The sequence below is a fragment of the Crocuta crocuta genome, unplaced genomic scaffold (genome assembly GCF_008692635.1).
Source record: "Crocuta crocuta isolate KB4526 unplaced genomic scaffold, BGI_CrCroc_1.0 scaffold343, whole genome shotgun sequence".
Lineage (NCBI taxonomy): Eukaryota > Metazoa > Chordata > Mammalia > Carnivora > Hyaenidae > Crocuta > Crocuta crocuta.
In genome coordinates this window covers 6,489,658-6,510,916 of record NW_027532679.1, presented here as the reverse complement: position 1 = coordinate 6,510,916, position 21,259 = coordinate 6,489,658, and the positions used below count along the sequence as shown (strand labels likewise).

At 35.7% G+C, this 21,259-nt stretch overlaps 1 protein-coding gene across 1 annotated transcript; it reads right to left on the bottom strand.

The window, feature by feature from the left end:
* Window positions 1-230: 230 nt before the first annotated feature.
* Window positions 231-16,745, bottom strand: GABRA6 (gamma-aminobutyric acid type A receptor subunit alpha6). The gene is made up of 9 exons (XM_077780745.1): window positions 16,708-16,745; window positions 16,395-16,513; window positions 15,747-15,814; window positions 13,575-13,795; window positions 13,408-13,490; window positions 12,969-13,112; window positions 12,411-12,563; window positions 10,411-10,670; window positions 231-506 (listed from the first exon to the last, which is right to left on the bottom strand). Exons 1-9 carry the CDS (start codon window positions 16,743-16,745, stop codon window positions 231-233), a joined length of 1,362 nt encoding a protein of 453 aa, XP_077636871.1.
* Window positions 16,746-21,259: the final 4,514 nt, after the last annotated feature.

Here is a 21,259-nt window from a genome sequence, read left to right as displayed (position 1 = left end):
CATCTTCAGTGCATCTTATTCTCAGACAAATTTTTAAGTCATATTTTTCAACAACCTTCAACTTTCGGTTTTGAGGAGTAACATTATAGTTTTTTGGCCCATACATGCGTTTTCAAAGCTATGTGTTACAGGTTTTCAATGTTCAGAAAATCTTTCATAAAATTCTTAATGCTATTTTTAAAAATTCAGAAAATGAGAACTTATAGAATAGAAGTTATCCTGGCTACAAGCTATTCAACACTGCTGCTGACTTCCATTGTGTCTTTGGAAAGATAAACTACCCAGTATACAAGGTTAAATCCAGCAAATGCAACAGGGAACAGAATCCGAGAATACTGGTCTATTTTACTGGTGCCTCCAAAGGCTGGAGAGAGTGGTGGTGGTGTGACAGGTGTTGATTGTAAGATGGGAGATTTAGGGAGGACTTTGCTGGCCTCAGGGGATGGAACTATTGGCAAGGTCAGAGAGGTGATTCTTTTCTTCAGATGATACTTTGAATCAGGATGCTGTAGGAAAAGATATAAATATTCAGCCTAGGTAAAAGAGATTACTTACCCACTTTTTCATCACTGACAGATATTTATTGACTACTTACTATGTAAGATAAAATACTAGCAAATTGCTAATAGTATTTTATGGTGCTACTTTTCCAAGAAAGTGTTGAAACAAAAAAAATGATTTTCTTCTATACAACATCCTATAATTCAATCCATCAGCAATTGATGGATATTCCACATCCCAGAAACTGTGTAGAGCATTAGGCTGTTAGGAAGAGATGAATCATGTTATAAAGGCTTATCTGCCCATTTTCAACTGCTGATGATGCATAAGCCTAAAGGTCAATGAGTGTGGGCAATGAGATGCGAATTCACTTTGGAATATGTGGACAATTAGTTAATATAAGAAAATATAGTGGGGCGCCTGGATGGCTCAGTTGGTTAAGCATCTGGCATCTGCTCTGGTGATGATCTCATGGCTGGTGGGTTTGAGTCCTGCATTAGGCTCTGTGCTGACAGTTCAGGGCCTGGGGCCTGCTTTGGATTCAGTATCTCTCTCTCTTTCTCTCTCTCTGCCCCTTCCCTGCTCACACTCTGTCTCTTAAAAATAAATAAACATTCAAAAAAAGAAAATATAGCAGTTCAGTTAGTTGATATCATTCTTCTAGCCTACATCCTTATCATCACACATTCATAAATTTGAACCAGCTGAGATGTCAACAACAAAAAATAGTAAGGTGCTCAGCCATGTGAAAAACCAGTGACAAAGTACAAAGTATCAATACCTTTAAACTGTATGAGATGACGTTCATTCCTTGAAATATAATTGCCTCTTAAGTCTAGAAGTATTTTTTGTTGCTTTCGTTTTGTTTTGTTTTCATTCTGTATATTCTTTTTTTTCTTAAATAGTTTATTGTCAAGTTGGTTTCCATATAGCACCCAGTGCTCATCCCCACAAGTGCTCTCCTCCATGCCTATCACCCCCCTTCCCCACCTCCCCACCCCCGTCAGCCCTCAGTTTGTTCTCAGCATTCAAGAGTCTTTCATGGTTTGCCTCCCTCCCTCTCCCCCACTATTTTTCCCCTTCTTCTCCCCATGATCCCCCCTTAAGTTCCTCTTAATCCACCTATATGTGCAAACATATGGTATCTGTCCTCTGCCTGACATTTCACTCAGCATAACACCCTCGAGTTCCATCCATGTTGCTACAAATTTAAGCCCAGAAGTTTTATATTGAGAGCTTTCTGCTTCCCTTTCAGAACTTCTCCACTGGTCTCCCTCCATTCTGAATCGCCAAAAATGATTATTGACTGACCTCAGAATTGTTATATGTTCTTTTTTTTATCATTAGAAATCATAAGACAACTAACTTTTGTCCTGAAAGAGATATTTAGCATATTAAATGTTAGGTGAGAAATCTAAGTTCAGAGAGTGGAGGTGAAAATGCCTCTCCCATAGTCGCACAGCTATGGCAACAACTAGTAATAAATTACACTGGTAATTTCAATGCTTATTTCATCACCCCCACATTTTCTTGTCTTTACTTTGAAGTATTGGGTCTAGTTCATAAACACTGATTCTGTTTGCTTTAGACTCCTTTCCTACTGTTGGAGACTAGGGAGCCTTCCTCTGATTTGTATCTTTTCTTGTCTACATCCTATAATAGTCACTCTTCCTGTGGCCAGGTTATCCTTGCTGGGTCTCTGCCTTCGAACACTTGCTGTACGTTATCTCCACTCGTGTAAAACTGCCTTATTTTCTCCCTGGCAGCAAAATCACCACTTTGATGCCTGGCAGGGTATGCTACTCACGTGGGCAGACTCCTGTGGCTTTAGCCAGCAACCCCGCGGCAACAGGATGAGGCAGCAGCCTCCCCTGTGCGGGTTGAACCACAGGACCAGAATGACCTGCCGATGTGGTGACATTTGAAGTGCAAGAAACAAGAATTTCAAGAACCTCTTCTCTCTCTATTCCTCTTCTGAATTTTGCTATTTGATTTGCCATGGAATTTATCTGGTATCTAAATAATAATAGTCATCATTGAGAGTTCAAATGCAGTGTGCTTTTAGAGACTATGGAAAAATCTCTTCACCAAAACCGAAAATAAACATAAATGAGTCTCTATAGTCAAGTCTTATTTCTCATGCCCATGTTGAATTTCAAGGAAAAGAATATCTTTATTTGTTAGGTGTTGGGGCAGTATTGTGCTGGGGGGGAAAGATAATTTAAAACAGTAGAGGTCTCATTCTGCTAATCTTAGATAGGAAATAAGTGACACTTTCTACTAAAAGCATGTGACAGATGAGGACTACTGTGCCCAAGGTCACTAGTTAGTATGTAGATAGGACCAGAGTAGCGGTACTTTGGTCTCAATGTATGCTGCCTGTCTTAGGAAATAAACATAGTAACCTCTTTCAAGAGCTTTCTATCATGTTTCTTAGATTCTAATTCTAATTTTCAGCCATTAAGTATGTTATTGAAATATTCTCTACATGAAAGAGCAAATTGTAATACTGTTGCATTTTCCAAAAAGAGTTATCCTCCTCCCAGATAAATGGAATGTTAAAATATTTTACCCTAGTAAAATTTCTAAGGATCATGATGGAGAAGAAAGAGGGCAAGCCTTTAGATCAGATTCTCTTTTAAAACTCATCTTGATTTTAATGGCATGCATTGCCTGTGTTCATTTCTTTTTCTAAGGAGAAACAGGGCAGACATAAAAAATTTCACTGAGACAAAAAATATTATAAAACATAATCTGCCATAAGCATGTAAGGCATTGCATTATCTTTCCCTCTTTAGAGCTGTGTGGGCAAAAAGTTATTTGTCAATCTTTTGGCATTGTCACACATAACTTAATAAGAATTACCAAATGACCTTTGTCCAGAGTTAAGCAACATCACTTAAGACCAAACATCATGAAAAATTTAATGACATTCACCAGGAATTAAATATTTCCCATTTCCTCATCTACTTCTCCAATCTCTATGGAGGCTTGCTGAAGAGTTAAGAAGAAAGAAGTGTTAGAAAGGCCTAGACTGCAATTCCATATATACTATTTACCTTTGATATGAAGTTCCCATCTTTAAAGTTAGGGACTAAATTTTTTTCTTTTCTTTAAGAATTTGAGAAAGAATATGTAAGATATATATTTAGAGACAGATAGATGGATAGATATTAGATATATATCATAAATACATATATTTTTATGTATACACACATACACACACACATATATTAGACAGAACACTTTTTTGCCTATGTAGCTTTTATAATGTTCTCACATGCTTCCTTCTAAATATTATTGTGCCTTATCTCCTTTCCTGACATGAAATCCCCTTATTGGTAGAGGGCATATATTCTTTATTTTAAAATTTTTGTTAATGTTTATTTATTTTTGAGATAGAGAAAGAGAGTCAGAGTGCAATCAGGGAAGGGGCAGAGAGAGAGGGAGACATAGATTCCAAAGCAGGGCTCCAGGCTCTGAGCTGTCAGCACAGAGCCAGATACAGAGCCAGATGTGGGGCTTGAACTCATGACCCATGAGATCATGACCTGAGCCTAAATCAGATGTTGAACTGACTGAACCACCCAGGTGCCTCACAGGGCATATTATTCTTAAGTATAAGTACTCCACAGTGCCTAGCCAGTGCACAGAACATAGTATATTCTCAATAAGCATATGCTGATTTATCAAATAAGTGAAAATCTAAACATTTCCAGCATTTCTTAGAGTAGTCAGAGAGAAGAAAACAAGAAGCTGGGACACCTGGGTAGCTCAGTCGGTTGAGCGTCCGACTTCAGCTTAGGTCATGATCTCATGGTTTGTGGGTTTGAGCCCCATGTTGGGCTCTGTGCTGACAGCTAGCTCAGAGCCCAGAACCTGTTTCGGATTTTGTATCTCCTTCTCTCTCTGACCCTTCCCTGCTCATGCTCTTTCTCTCTCTCTCTCTCTTTCTCCCTCTCTCTCAGAAATAAATAAAACATGAAATTTTTTTTAAAAATAAAAAAACAGAAAGCTTTAACATTGTTTTACATATTTTAGTATGTTGTTTCATATTATATTGTAAGTACCATATCTAAATGCTTACCATTGACAAGCACTGCACGGCACTTTGCATGCATTATTTTGCTTATTCCTAGAAAAAAATCTATAAAGTCATAGTATTATATTAATTTTAAAGATGAGCAAATGAAGGCTTAAGCAGGAAATTTACACAATAACTGGCAGTGCCTGTGATGCCAACGATCATACTCTTAATTATTTTTATGGTTTCTCCCCATCAGCTTTAAGGTTCAGGGCATGGTTTCACAACCACAGAAATATTGACCTTTTGGATAGGATATTCTTTGTTGGGGAGGATTGTCCTGTACATCATGAGAGGTTTAGCAGCATCCCTGGGCTCTACTCACAAGATACCTGTAGTATCCCACTCTCCAAAGTTGTGACAACCAAAAATATCTCCAGACATTGCCAAATATTCTCTGGGGAGAAAAGTCACCTACTGCTGAGTGTCACTGATTTAGAGTCACAGCTATCTCACTGCCCAGCAGCGAATGGGGGGTGTTTCTAGCAGGCAGCAAGTACGATGTGCTCAAGGAAATGAAAGAGGCCTGTCTAACCCACATGCTGGATAATCAGTTCCTGCATAATTGGGAATTGGCAGTACAGGAAACTGGACTCCAATTTAGAAGAATCACATTGAATTTCTGAAATGAAAAGAAAGCCAATTTTGCAAGCCATTCAAGATACAGGTTTGCATCAGACCCCGCCTGCTCTATTGTAAGCCCAGCAGCTTCAGCTGATGGTAAAATAGGTTTTTGTCAGAGTCCAGATGAGGGCTCAGCTTGGTGCTGTCCCTGTTTTGAGTGGAACACCTGTGGTTTTGAATTTTTCCAGGGCTCCCCTGCTGCTGAATGCCATCCTGCCTGGGTATTTATAGAGTACTGCTTTGTTTTAAGTAATACACATTGCAAAGGTACTTTGAGTCAAACTGGACTTTATGACAATCAGTTATTTGATGTAAAGATAACACATTTGGGAAGTAGTTAAAGCAAGTTTGATATGACATGACTCTAATATGTTAAAAGGGGAGGGGGCAATGGGTCATCTCACAAGGGAGATATTCTAACCAGGGGGCTGCATTACTCAAGGGACAAACAAAGCATCTACTTTTAGAACAAACAAACAGGGCACCAAATATAGGAGAAAACATTTTTGAGGGTGAGAGAGAGAGAGAGAGAGTACACATGTGGCATAGGAGCAGAAGGAGATGTAGAGAATCTTAAGCAGGTTCCACACTCAGCACAGAGTGGGGCTCAATCCCAAAAACTGTGAGATCATGACCTGGGCTGAAATCAAGAGTTAGGGACATTTACTTGACTGAGCCACCCAGGCGTCCCAAGAGAAAACATTTTTGAAAGCATTTAGTACTTGATATTAAAAATAAAACTATTATTTTAACTATTATGGAAGAAATAAAAATTTTGTCCATTTTTCTTGCATCTATGTAATAGCTGGTAGAATTGGGACAGAGATGATTCCATAATTTCTATAAAGAAGCAGCTATTGGCAGCAATCTGTGGGTCAGTGGTGTGGGGCACATGTCTGGAAACCATATTGGAATGCTTAAAGAGTAGAGAAGGAATATTGGATGGGGATTTGATAGAGGGTATGGGGGAAAGAACTAACCACCTACACCCACCGTCTAACCGACCCTACACTCTCTATAACTTATACAATAGCACAACCATGGTAAAAGGATTGAGTCTCTGATGAACTTACTTCAACCTTTAGTTTTCCAGAGCAATGATAATATTCAAAGAAATCTTGGCAATATTTGGAATGTGGGACACAAATCTTTCATTATTCTATGCTTTGTATCTCTTTACGTAGGTGGAGGGCACCATGATAATGACCCAGCAGATCATCCCAACCTTGAAAGGGATTATAGACAGGACATAAAATGTCTTATTTTCTCTCTATGCCCAAGTTTCTAGCAATTGATTTAGTGACTTAGAATAGGGCCAGGCTCATCCTTCTATCTCAGCTTATGCATCACTTCCTCCAAAAGGATGATCCTTCCAGACTGAGTTAGCTTTTCTTGCATGGCTCTTCCTTAGCCACTATGCACCTGTCTCTAACCACAGCCTTTATCACAATGTATCCTCACGGCTCATTGGTTTGCCTTTCTTCCTGTTGAACAAGAAATTCCTGAGGGAAGAGGCCCTATTGATGTCACTCACTAATGTATCTCCAGAATTCTACAAAGCATATGGAACATAAAAACATTTAACAAGTACTTGTGGTATGAATAGTTCAATGAATACATAGGTACTCAATAAATGGGTGCCAGATGAAAAGAAAAAAAATGAATAAACAATGTAATTAGTATAAATATAATTATCATCCTGACTAATGAAATTTTGGGCAGTTTTGTTTGTAGATAATTTCCCAAGAACATCACACCTCTTCTGAAGAAGAAAAGCCACATTGGATGTGTCGATGGGTGGGGGTAATTCATTCTTAGGAACATAGGAATGAGAGCTTAGACTTTTAAAATAATAAGGAAACTAGCAAAACATCCAAAAATTGATTGACATCCAAACTTGGTCTTACACACAGAATAAATATGCCCTAGACACATAATAATTTATGAAGCATGAAGATAAGAATAACTCTCTAGGCCAAGATAGCATGCCAGATAAAAATAAGGAAGATACCATATAAGCAAGAAAGAAGCTGTGGACAGTTTCTTCTCAAAAAAAGAAAGAAAGAAAGAAAGAAAGAAGGAAAGAAAGAAAGAAAGAAAGAAAGAAAGAAAGAAAGAAAGAAAGAAAGAAAGAAAGAAAGAAGGAAAGAAAGAAAGAAAGAAGGAAAGAAAGAAAGAAAGGAAGGAAGGAAGGATAGAAGGAAGGAAGAAGGGAGGGAAGGAAGGAAGGGAGAACCCAGTATCTACTTCCAAATGCCTTAAAACCAGAAAGATCATTAGTCTACAGAGCACTTCTGAGGATTTAGTTTTAGATATCTCTTCGGGTTCAAGTACTACATTTAAAACTCCTGAATATTTTTGTCATTATTATATTAAATTTCAAGGTCAAATTCAAAGTAATAAACTTTTCCCCATATTCATTCTAAAGTAGTTTCTTGTGAAAAGCAATGGGAACATTAAAATATAAACTTAGAATCACATGAAATATCTAAGCATGTAATTTTATTTCAACCTCACAACATTGGTTTTCTATTTCAATGTCCAAATTACTCAAATAATGTTATTTTGATTACAACTGAATAGCAGTTTTTAAATGTAATGGTATTTGAAAGAAAAAATGACCTGGCAATCATAATATACCATTGTGTTGTATAAATTGCAAATGTGTAATTTATGTTTGTTCCTCTCCATTATATAGGGCAAATTGCCAAGGTTTGACATGAATAAATAAAATGTAAATGTTCTATGTAATCATCTATATTTATTTTTGATATCCACAAGGTTTGTATTGTTAGGTTTGCTTATTTTGGCTTTTATTTTTATTTTTACACTTTAACCTGGCCTTTTAGAAAAAAAATGAAGCTTTTCATTGCCTTAAAATATTTTTAGTGAAACCAGGTTTAGAAATAAAATTTTTCATAAGAAAAAAGTCAACTTTGAGATGATTTAAAATGTATTTTTTTAATCCAGCTTCCCAAAGGACCTGCTCATTATATGTTACTATTTTAGAATCATAGAAGATAGCTTATATGAAGACCTGAGATCTTAAATTCCATCTTATTAATAAATTATATCTTTAAAATAAGAGAGAGAATGCTAACTCTATACTTTCTCCAAGGACTTGAAGTTATATTTCTTTCCATGATCCATATTTCAAAAGAGTTGAATAAGGAAGTTGGTTTTTCTTTTTATCTCAACATCAGATCGATGAACATATTCAAAATCATTGGAGTTATTTTTTATTTTGTTTTTCATGAATTTCTCTTTTAATTTTAATGCACTTCTCAAAGGAAACTGTTAAACTGAATTCTGATAAATATTAATTCTTCTTCCTTTACAAATATATGTTAAGATAATATAGGGCCATTGAGAAATATGTTGATTATATATCTTTATAAATACAGATAGTTTATAAATAATAATTTATTTTTACAAACTAATTCTAAAAATATTTCCTGAAAAAATATTTTCAAGTTGTTTGGACTGAGAATTCATCTTTTTGCTAGAAAATTTACATTTTTGTGGCCTTTCAAAGCATTCATATAAAGAAAACAACATTAAGTCATTGAAAGGATTTGGGGAATGACCTCACATTCTGAAAATGTTTTATCTTGTGGTATGCACACTTTTACATTTCAACCTTTGAGAAATTGTTGGAGAGGGGATGGCCTCTGCCTCAGGCGAGTATCAGGGCTTCTGGAATCAATTCCTAGTTTTCCTACCAAGCAGTAACTAACATTTTTCCTCTCTGAGACACTGTGTTTGATTTGTAAGCAGAGGTAATTAGTCTGGATCATTGGATGGTAAACTCTTTTTAATGAGAGCTAATTTAAGAAACAAAATCTTTAAATTATATCTTATTTTATCTTATCCTTGGAGAAAATAGATTCTCAAATAAATTTCTCACTATATCAGAGGAGATGTTTCAATAAGAAAGTATCATCTTTTTACTCAATACATGCCTGAGTATTTGAGAGATAAAACACACATAGCTTTGTAATGTTTATTATTAAAGTAAACCATGGACTAGCTGGATTGCATGTGGTTCTGTGGTTTTGAAATGTTCGCAAGAATTGGTTATAAAGACATTTTTAGTTCAAAGTGCTTGCAGTACTCAATGTTATGGAGCAAAATTTTCTTGTTTTCGAGAACTACTATTTGGAATTTGCATTGACATAAAAATTTATATTTGTCAATCAGTTCTATAATCCATTAAAAAGTGTGTGCAGTTGAACTGTTGTGAGAATTTACTCATATATGAAATTGAAATTTGGGGGCACATTTATGATCCTTGAATTATCAATGCTATCATTTGTTTTTTTTTCAAAAAAACTTTTGTTTTTTTTTTTAAATATTTTTATTTATTTCTAGAAGAGAGAGAGAGACAGCGTGAAGAGGGGAGGGTCAGAGAGAGAGGGAGTCACAGACTGAAACAGACTCCAGGCTCTGAGCTGGCAGTCAGCACAGAGCCCGACGCGGGGCTCGAACCCACTACAGCGAGATCATGACCTAAGCGAAAGTCGTACGCTTAACCGACTAAGCCACCCAGGCGCCCCTCGAAAAAAACTTTTGAATACCAGAGCTTAGCAACAGAAAATCTAAACTGAATTTTATAGGTATTTATCACTGATTATTAAGTCTTTTAATAAAAATAAGTTAGGATATATGAATTTAATATACAAATATGAACATGAGAATGTTTTCATGTATATCAAAAACTTTGCTTATGACTCAGCATTCATAGAACCTAATATTCACATCTTGCCTTCATGAAATAAAGCAGCAGGTAGATTTCTAACAAAAATTGTCCATATTATAGGAGTCCCTGTTTATTTCTCTCAGACTCTGAAGCTTCATTAGGCATTTTTTTTTTCCCACTTTATTCTCCCTAGTTGGTAGAAGTAAACCTGTTCAAAGGAAACATCTAAAGGCTCAGAAGAATTTTCTCATCTCTGAGAGCATGGAATCTGCTAGTACCAGTGAGGTTGATAAAAGAAGAATGCCAAAAGGTTAGAGCAAAGATAAGTGAAGGATTGCTGCTTTATTTTTCTATGAAGTTGGAAAATAAGTTGACCTTAGAACTTTACCTTATGTAACTTTTTGCTCAACTAATAGTATTTTTGGACTATTTAGTTGTTTGTAATCACTATTTGGCTGCCTTTTCCTAATTCGTGGTTAACATTAGAAAAGTAAACAATTACCAAAACAATCTCAGCTTCCAAGGGTTCAGTCGCTTTTGATATTGTCACTGGGGGTGAGGCTGCAATCTGTGCCCTCCTTTTGGCCTTCTGTGTCTGAAGGTTGGTAAAGTAGTTGACAGCGGCAAATTCAATAAGAGCAGAGAAGACGAAAGCAAAGCAAACAGCTATGAACCAGTCCATGGCAGTTGCATATGACACTTTTGGCAAGGAATGCCGGGCACTGATGCTTAATGTGGTCATGGTTAAAACAGTGGTGATCCCTAAAATGAAAAAGAATGAGAAATGCAGTATTAGCATTTGGAATCTGACAATAACATCAACTGAAATGTGTTGGTGGATTAAACAGTCTGCAAATGTTATTTTTGTTATTTTTGTTTTTCTTAATGTTTATTTATTTTTGAGAGAGAGCACAAACAGGGAAGGGACAGGCAGAGAAAGAAGGAAACACAGAATCTGAACCAGGCCACAGGCTCTGAGCTGTCAGCACTGAGCCCAAGTGGGACTTGAACCCACAAACCATGAAATCATGACCTGAGCCGAAGTCAGTTGCTTAACTGGCTGAGCCACCCAGGTGCCCCGTTACTGTTTTAAATAGTTGACAATTACTCTCACAGGTATTAAAATTTTTGTATCCTTAAATACCCAGTGCAGTGGCATGTACACTGGAATTGATCAAAAAATATATTTGATTTGATTTAGTTTAACTATTGTAAAGTTTAACTCACAGATAATTCTAGTTGTTTACTTCTTAAGAAAACTCAAAGCAAATCATTATCACATAAGAACTAAAACATTGAATTCATGGTCTATCTGAATAGATGACAATATCTATTATCATATTTAAGAAACCTATCTGGTATGAATAGTAAACATAAATTAAGTCCCTCATTTTTAAAAATTTCTAGCTTGGTGTTATGGTAAAATATTTACTCATGAGAAAATAATTTCATCACTGAGTTGTCAGCAGTTTTATGACTTGTATTATACTTGGGGGATTTATGTAATTTTACGATGGTCAACATCATTATATAGATATTCTTATAATTCACAGAAGGAGATCTATTTTAATATAGTAAATTAGAAAGTCAAAATTCATCTGAGATTTCAGTTCAACTCAGGTCTTCCCTATGAACTTCTAAATGTATAATCATGAAAAGTCAGAAAAAATTGGACTTTGCTATTGATGGTATTTTCAGTTACAGCTCTTTCTCATTTCATTTTGTTCCATCAAAACTAATAGTGCTTCTATATTCCATAAATGGAACTCATTATTTATGTTGAACTATGGGCAATTGGTTTTATTTAACTATTTTTAGATCTAGAAAATGGCAACTTTTTACAGTTCAATCCAATAAAAGCAAAATTTAATTTATATATTAGATATAATTTATGTATCAGGGTTCAATATTTTAGCATTTGTTTTCATGGATCTATAGGTCAGTTTTTACCTTTCTGCTTTTCCTTAGTTATAAAAAAGCAAATTAAGATTTTATTTTATATTTTACTGTTCATTTATTTATTTTTTAGAGCAAGAGAGAGAGAGAGAGTGGGAGAGGAGAGAAGAAAGTGTCAGCTGTCAGCACCAAGCCCCACTCAGGGCTCGAACTCATGAACAAGGAGATAATGACCTGATTCCAAATCAAGAGTTGGTACCTTAACTGACTGAGACACCCAAGCATCTTGAGATTAAAAAAGAAAGAAAGAAAGAAAGAAAGAAAGAAAGAAAGAAAGAAAGAAAGAAAGATCCCTCCTTAACAGGGCACATGAAAGTCACAGGAATCCAGCTAGAATTCTTGCTAAGACAAACTTTTTGTGGATTTACCACACAGCTTGGGATAATATAAGGGTCATTTTATGTAATACATATGCCTGAATAAGATAGGAGTCTATTTCCTTTGTGGATTGAAAAAGTGCACTAGTGTGAATATTCACCTAAAATACACAAGCAATAATTGGATGTGTGAAGGATGAGTGAAGTATAGCCAAAGAATGAAGCATACCAAAGACAGTCCTGGCTGGGACAGACTCCTTATTAATCCAGAAAGACACCTGGGAAAGAATGACTGTCATAATGCAAGGAGTGTATATCTGTATCATGAAGTAGCCCATCTTCCTTTGCAAGTGGAAATAAACTGTCATTATTACATATTCACCTGTTGGAAGACACGTATATCAGTATTATTACTCTTGACAGTGTGCAAAAAGAATGCAGCTGGAAATAAATCTTGCAGATCTTAAAATTAACATGAGCTGGAAGAAAACAAGTAGAGGCATATTTCAATGTATGACAAAGATACTTAATCAGTGGATGATAGATATATTGGCTGTTTCAGTGGTGTTCTTTGTGTCATATACATAGAAAACTACTCATCCCAAGGTTACACAAATCTTTATATGCACATGGTTGCAAAATCAGTTTTAAAGAAAGCTACTCATCACTTCAAAACAGCAAGCATAACTGAGGATGGTTAATACAGAGAAGAAAGAAATAGATACTTTGGAAATGTGCACCGGAGTCACCTTGCTGGGTTACATTCATGAGTTGGTCTAATTCTTACCTGTGTTAGATTTAATTGTCTCACTAGATACTGTTTGTCCAATCAGATCATACTGGAGGAGGCTTGAAGATTCTTCTGGGACTTCAACTGAGTAAAGTGGTCCTTTTTTCCATGTATATATGATTTCACTTTTGGGGTAAGCATCTGAATTTTTTAAACAAATAGCAGTGAATTTGACTAGCTGTGTTTTTCTTTTTCAAAGCAACTCTGGTCCGTATAAAAAGGAAGTACAAACATAAATTTTCTTTCATGGCTTTCTTTACTCTGGGTGACTAAAGTCTCTGACTATTTATAAGACTGACAGACATGATTAAGTAAGTATATTCCTGGAATCACACTGAGAGTATCAGTATCTTTTGCTTCCCAGTTTCTGACTATAATCAAATTATTGTATATTTTGAATGCATTATTTGGCTCTTAGAAGCCTTTTGTAACTTACAACTCCCAAACTTGAGTGGACAAGCATGCCCATCCATAGGAAAGTTAACCAGCCTCATAGGACAGTCTGCATTGATGGTAAGCCTAGGGACATTGAAATAAATGGTTCTGAGTTAGCATGATGAACAAATTATTTGGGTAGAGGAAGTTAAGTTGGGCAAACCTTACCTCATAGTGTATAAAATGGTTCCATTCTGCATTATTCTGAAGAGTTTATTAGGGGTTGTCATATTGTGAGCAATTGATTTTTTGCCATTCCTGAAAAAAGTGTCAGGTGTCCAGATCTTACTGACCATCAAATTATTCAAACTCAGAATTTCAGCTGGCCCCCCAAACTTCAACCTTTCATCAGTCCAAGTCTGGCGGAAGAAAACATCCATTGTATATTCCTAAGAAAAGAATAAGATATTCACGCAAGCTGGGGAGATAGTTTATTAAAAATAGTTGATTCACTAGTTTATATGCCCAAATCTAAAATTAAGAAATAAAGCAACTTTTTATGACAATAGCCTATCAGAAAAAATATTATTTCAGTAAATTATTATTTTTTTCAAACTCAAAGTCAGCAATGTTATTATAAAAGATAGTATTGTGTTGTGTAAACCTCCCTCCTCCACCTTGACCCTCTTCCACATTCTTCCTCCTTTCTATTAGTCATCCATGTCTCCATCTATTGGCCTATCAATTTTTCCCTCATTAGCTTAGAAGAAAAATATGAAAAGATTTACAGTCTAGGTTTTGTGTTGGCCTTCCCACCATCAGTTAGTCTAAACATTCCCCTCAATGTCCACATTCAAAGGTGTCTCCAAGAACCCTGGCACTATTTAGTAACCTTCCAAGGATAGACAAACTTTACATGATGAGTGTACTCTGGCTGCACATCATAATTATTTTATATTATTCTCAGAGAATATAAAAGCAAATGTTACCGCAATTACTCAGAAGATCATTTAAGTATGCATAATTAGAATTTTGAGTTTTAATTTGTGGCTTTTATGAAATAACATTAGAAATCTTAAGAATTATGGTGAAGGCCATTGCAAAAGTCAATAATAAGTAACAGCTTGTAAGTATATCAAAATATTGCCAATAATTGCTTTGCCTACTTTATATGTTCCTTTATGAGACCTTTTGTTACAAGTGGTGATTATATTTTCAAAGTATAATTTGACACTCAATATAGCCATATAATAATGGTCCAGGGTATTGGATCATAGTGATCTCCACTACACAAATATACTTGAAAAATGAGACACATACATAAAATGAAGTTCCAAGTGTTTCCCAGACTTCAATAATAAAGTATAATATGCTTGTAGTTATTTATTCTGGAGGTGAGTCAGTACTCAATGAAAAATATGATATAAAATAATTGAGGATTCAGGATAATGCTGACTTCCCCTTCTTTCAAGTCTTAATACATTTATCTCTTAAATAAAGTCCTCCTCCTTCTCCTTCACTTCCCTGTTTTCTTTCTTACTTTTTTCCCTTCCTCCCCGTTTCCCTTCCTCTTGTACTACTTCATTTTTCTTTTCTTCCCTTCTTGTTTTTTTTCTTTTCTTGGCAACTCAAAAAGCAGAAGATAAAATGTTTCCAATAACTACTTATCAACAGTTACATTTTCCTAATTAATGAGGCAACTATTTGAAATTTATTTTTACTTCAATTTTAGTATTTCTATTTTACTTTTAGGGATAGATAATACCTGAGAACTATGAAAAAAATATCATGATACACTTTGTTCTAGAAGACTACTTCAGATTTTCATTGCTACTTACTATAAATACTCTCTTACAAATCCTACAGCCATCTGTACCTGGAACAGAGTTCCCAGAACACCTACTGGTCCATTTGTAACACAACAGGTACAACACTAGCCTTTCCAAATGATGCTCTTTACTCTTTTAGTAAAATATGCTGAGAATGATGTGCTACAGAAAATAGTTATATTTTAAGTTTCATAGATATTCTCAATATATTCTTACATGGCATTCATCTTTGTTGGTTTTTCTTTTTTCTACTCTAAAAATTGTCCAGGACTTCATAAAGATGGGGAAAATCTTATCTTTGTAGAAAAGAATTGGTGCATGATATATGGCCAGAAGAGATGGTATCCCCTTTAAAAAGTTCCTTAGGTTAAAGTGTTCAAGCAGAGTAGTGAAATGTGAGGGAGATTAAGCCAGGAATCTGCTCTAACAGCCATGCCCTCCCAGCATGAGCTCACAGATTGTTTTAGGACTCTGGAGCCAAGCTTGGTAACAATGCCCAATACTGTTAGTTCTGGGACTCTGCCCTCCCTCCACTAAGTAAAACTGCCCTCTTCACTCAGAGCTCACTCACCATCTCCACATCTGATACAGGCCCAAAACTGGTCACATAAATGTCTGTTTTGACTTCAGTGACAGCACCTGAAATTAGCCCAGAAGAATGGGGGCAATTATCACCAGTGATGTTAAGGAGATTGAACTTAATGACCCTACCACAAAGTCCCTTATTCTGGTCAGAATCTGCAACCTATCCTAAAGCAATCTCAGTAGCAGGACCCCTTGGGTTTTTCAACTCTGAAAACTCATACCAGGTGCATTATTTTGAAACTTTTCCAGTCAATTTGCGGAAATTAAGAAATGCAAGAGAACTAAGTTAATACTCTAATAAAGACTATAACAATAACTAACACATCTTGATAGCTTTAATGGGACAAATGTTAAGAAAAGTGCTTTACATGAAGAATCTCACTCTATACTCACACAACTCTATGAGTCAAACACTGTTCATACATCCACACTACAGTTGAGGAAAATGAGACTTAGAGGGTTCAAATAATATTCATAAAATGCCACAAAGAGAGGAAGGGACAGATACCCGATGGGAACACATGGCCTCACCCAGTACCTCTGCACCTTACCACTCTGCTATCCTTCTGAAGCCTCTGGATCTTAGAAGAGCCGGAAGGGAGATGTTTGGTTTAGTAGAGATACTGCCTCTCACCTCCAAATCCTGGCCGCAGACGATTGTCATAGCCTTCAAGCAAGTTGTCTAGGATCCGACTGATGTTTTCTGAGTAGAAGTTTCCTTCATCTTCAAGTTTCCCTAGGGTATTTTCTACCCTGTTAGTAGATAGTCAGTGATCCTCACTCCCAGCCTCATAGAAAAAAGGCTGTCCAATCCACCCTCATATACTCCACCACAAATACATGCCACACCACCCAGGCTTCTTCCATGATTTGGCATAGAAGTAACCCAGAGGGTGTGTGCTTTCACTTTCCTTAGCACTGAAGAGAAAAAACAAAATGTTACTCACCATAGAATAATGTATAGCCAGGGCAGAGGCGACGCCATCCTGCAGTGCATTACAATGACCCAGTTCACCCTCCTCCTGGGTTCTCCTCCCTCCTAACAATCTCCCCTTTACCAATCAACTAGAGTAATCTTCCAGACCCCTCATATCTCTTTTCCCTATTTGCATCCAGCCAGTAATCTGTAGATGAAGAGGTTACCAGCAAAATTTTGAAGGTTCCCCTGGCTCTCTTGTTCTCGTTTCTGCCTTTTCATGCGGAACAAGGTGGCTTGTGGTCTCAGACTACATCCTGATGGACACTCAGCCTCTTCTGGTAGACTCAGTTGGGAAATGAGAGTCTGAAGGGAAAGTGTATGGTCGGAGAGCAGTGACAATAATTGAATAAGGCATTAGGGGAGATTAGAAGGAAGAAATCCACTGCTAGTTTTGGCATGGAATTAGCAGGTCCCTGTGAGGAAATCTGGAAAGCTGTGGCATCTTGCTGATTGAGATTATGTTCCAATGGGCTCAGCATTTATTATTTCTGTAGTTCACAGAAGGACTCTGACACAGCTCTTGCTGCTTAAAAAAAATCTAACAATATTGAGATCCTTTTGGATTATCTTTCTGATTTCATCAGCATTATTGCATCAGATGCACCTTTCCTCCACATTTAAAATTGCCTGTCATTATTCATTGAAAAGCACTTAAAATATACTTGAACAACTCCTGGTTGTCTTGCTGTTGGGTTAATGTTTTCTGTTAGTTTGGTTTGGTTTGTTTGTTTAAGTACTTTACTTATCCTTCCTGTCAAAGATATGTCATCTCAAGGTAGGACATAAATGGATTCTACCACTATCTTTAGAAACCTGGCCATTTTCATGGATGTTGCCTATAAGAGACAATGTCTGGAAATAGCTGATTAAGGTTTCCCATGTAGAAATACTGTAAGGATAAAGCATCCATGGATATGGTTAATGCTGATGTTGCTGGTGCTATTTTATTAGGTTTGCCACAGGTCAACAGAGAAATGTTTGAACTGAAGAAATAGCATTCTCTACCTAGTCTGGTAGATGGAAGTTGGAGGAAAGGAAGTTGCTTTAAGCCTTTTAATCTTTAAATAAAAAATTTTAAATGGCAATAAAGAAAAGCATTGTGAATTTCCCATCTCATACGTGTGTGTGTATATATATATATGTATATATATGTATATATATGTATATACATATATATGGTCTTAGAANTGGACTTAGACTACATCCTGTGTATGTATATATATATATATTTGTATATATATATACAAATATATATATGTATATTTGTGTATATATACACACATATATTTATATTAAAATGCATATATATTTATATTAAATATATATATTTAAATAGTAATTCAGGAACATAAGAAATAGAAGCAAGTGTCTCACATCACCATCTTCCTGCCAGATCTACATGGCATTCACCCAGTTCACAGTCTGTAGCTTCAGAATCTAAATACTACAAAGGTGACTGTTACTATTGCAGACACAGAGCACAGTCTTAAGAGTAATTTCTGAAGGCATGACATAAATTAATTGTGGAACATTTCAATAAATTTTCCCCTCTCCCCCACCCCCTATCAACCCTCAGTTTGTTCTCTGTATTTAAGAGTTTCTTATGATTTGCCTCCCTCCCTCTCTGTTTGTAACTATTTTGCCCCCTTCCCTACCCTCATGGTCTTCTGTTAAGTTTCTCAAGATCCACATATGAGTGAAAACATGATATCCATCTTTCTCTAATTTATCTCACTTAGCATAATACCCTTCAGTTCCATCCACATTGCTGCAAATGACATGATTTCATTCTTTCTCATTGCTATGTAATATTCCACTGTATATATAAACCACATCTTCTTTATCCATTCATCAGTTGATGGACATTTAGGCTCCTTCTATAATTTGGCTATTGTTGAAAGAGCTGCTATAAACATTGGGGTACATGTGCCCCTATGCATCAGTACCCCTGTATCCCTTGGGTAAATTCCTAGAAGTCTGTTGCTGAGTCATAGGGTAGTTCTATTTTTAGTTTTTTGAGGAACCTCCACACTGTTTTCCAGAGTGGCTGCACCAGTTTGCATTCACATCAACAGTGCAAAAGGGTTCCTGTTTCTCCACATTTTCAATTCTCATTGATTGTATGGTTACTTATAAACCCTATGGTATATATGATGCTATGAAAATCTTCTCTGTTCATTTCGCTATAACTTACTATTTTTATTCAAGCATAGAACTCTGTATTTATCACTCTAAACTTGCATGATTAGTTCCTACCAATATGTTTACCATCCGTCTCTGATTTCTATTCAGGGAGAAAATTATTTAGGTGTTAAGGTGTTAAGACTGGATTTTTTTTTCAGATGGTAAAAAAAATGATCATGGGTGAGACTGTGTACTTATAGACCTACTCCTATAGAATGGCCATGTTTTTCTTTTAAAACTATTTACTTAAGAAGAACAAATAATAGTTAAGTCACATTTGTCTCTAAAGAGAATATTAACATACTTGATTCCATTTTCTAATGGGTTTTAATTAGTAACCAATTAAAGAAAGAGGAGAAAGACTTTCTCTACTCTCAGGAGGGAAAAAAATCCTAGATCTGGAAGGGTAATAAGTATGTAATCTTAGTCATTTCATATCTGTAGATCCCACCTTTGAATGTGCTAGATTTAGGGCACTCAAATTTTGTAATTCTGTGGGTTCTAATCATATTCTGGTGTCTGTATGTAATGAAGTCCTTTGTTCACACATCTCTGTCTGAATTGGATCAAATTCTATTAGCAGTATTGTTAATTTGATTACAATTATTATTTTCTCATGGGCCTAGCCATTAAAAAACATGACAATGGCAATGACTTTGAGAAATGTATGACCATTTATATAGCATTCTGACTATGCAAACTAAGCGTCTGGGGTTCCCCTTATTTAGAGAATTACCTTCTTCTGATAAATGTGAAAACATTTATCTCACACCTATCCATTTCACAGTTGTTTTTCCAAAATATTTTTAAAATTACTTTGGACAACCATTTGCTTTCTTTGATGTTTGTCTCCACCAGAAAGCCTAGGCCTACCATAACTTTCCAATAATATTGCTATTAATATGCTGAACTTGTTAGAAGGAAAATGTGAATAGATTAGATCTAACTCCCTTTTTTGTTCTAAACCTTAACCCCTGTACCATTACCAACAACAAGGTTTGTACACATAAAATCACTAATAAAGACTCAGGGATGATTAGAGAAAAGTACTGCACAGAAAAAGCAAAGTTGGCACCAGACATTAAATATTACTTTTATGATAGAAAAGAGGCATTATTGTAGAAGGGGATTGAACGAAAAGATTCTAGTATTTATGTACCTACTTCCAAGCTAGTAAGGACTTGAAACATTTTTCCTGTCTGCTTAGAAACTGTTATGGAGAGCAAGTAAGTCTAAAAATAATAAATGCAATTTAAGACTGTATCAGTGGAAATTAATATAATATTAATAACTACCAAATATTTAACACTTACCATATTCATACAATTATGTTAAGAACTCCACGTCATTCACTATTAACACAAAAATTTATGAGTTGTTTATAATTGAGTTCATTTTGTAAATCAGCAAGGACGTAACTTGCCTAATCTCACAGCTAAAAAGTGGCAGAATCAGAATTCAAAACCAGGTATAAACTAAGGCCATGGGGTAGAAGCCAGTGAAAAATAAATTTCCATTCTATTAAAGAAATAATTTCTAATTGTGGTATTTATCCAAAAAAGGAACAGGTACCAAAGAAGAAAATGAGTTTCCTGTTAACATAATATAGTATATCATGAAACGCCATGGATACGTTTCATGAATGTAAGTTTCAGGAGGAAATTACATAATCCCTAAGAACACTTGGTAGGAGATTGAGGCTACTTGGGGGTCATCCCAAGGAAGAGGTTTTTGATAGAGACCTTGAATGAATATTTGTGAGGTTTTTTTAAATGTTTACTTTTATTTTTATTTTTGAGAGTACACAAGCTGGGGAAGGACAGATAGAGAGAGCAAGACAGAGAATGTGAAGAGGCTCTACATTGTTAGTGCAAAACCCAACATGGGACTTAAACTCACAAATGTGAGATCATGACTAAACAGAAGTCAGATGCTTAACTGACTAAGCCACCCAGGCACTCCCCAAGTGAATATTTGGACACAAAGATTTTGTTATGGAGTTACTCTGGAGTGATGTGAGAAGGGGGATTTAAAGAGCTTCCTAGTGGTAAAATGGATCTTGGAAATACTGGACAAGAAAACTATTAAAGGAAGAAGAAAAAGTGGCAGATTATATAACAGTTAATATTTATGAATGCTTACTATATTTCAGTTGTGTACACTGTTATTATCTCTAATCCATGCAACTGCCTTACAAGGCAGCAATTTTCATCTTTATTTTACCAAAGGATAAACTGAGGCTTCCAACAGGTATGTAACTACCTTAATGTCCTAAAGCTAGTTATTACCTTTGATTCCAAATTATACACTATTATTCACTTTGCTTTATTTATTGC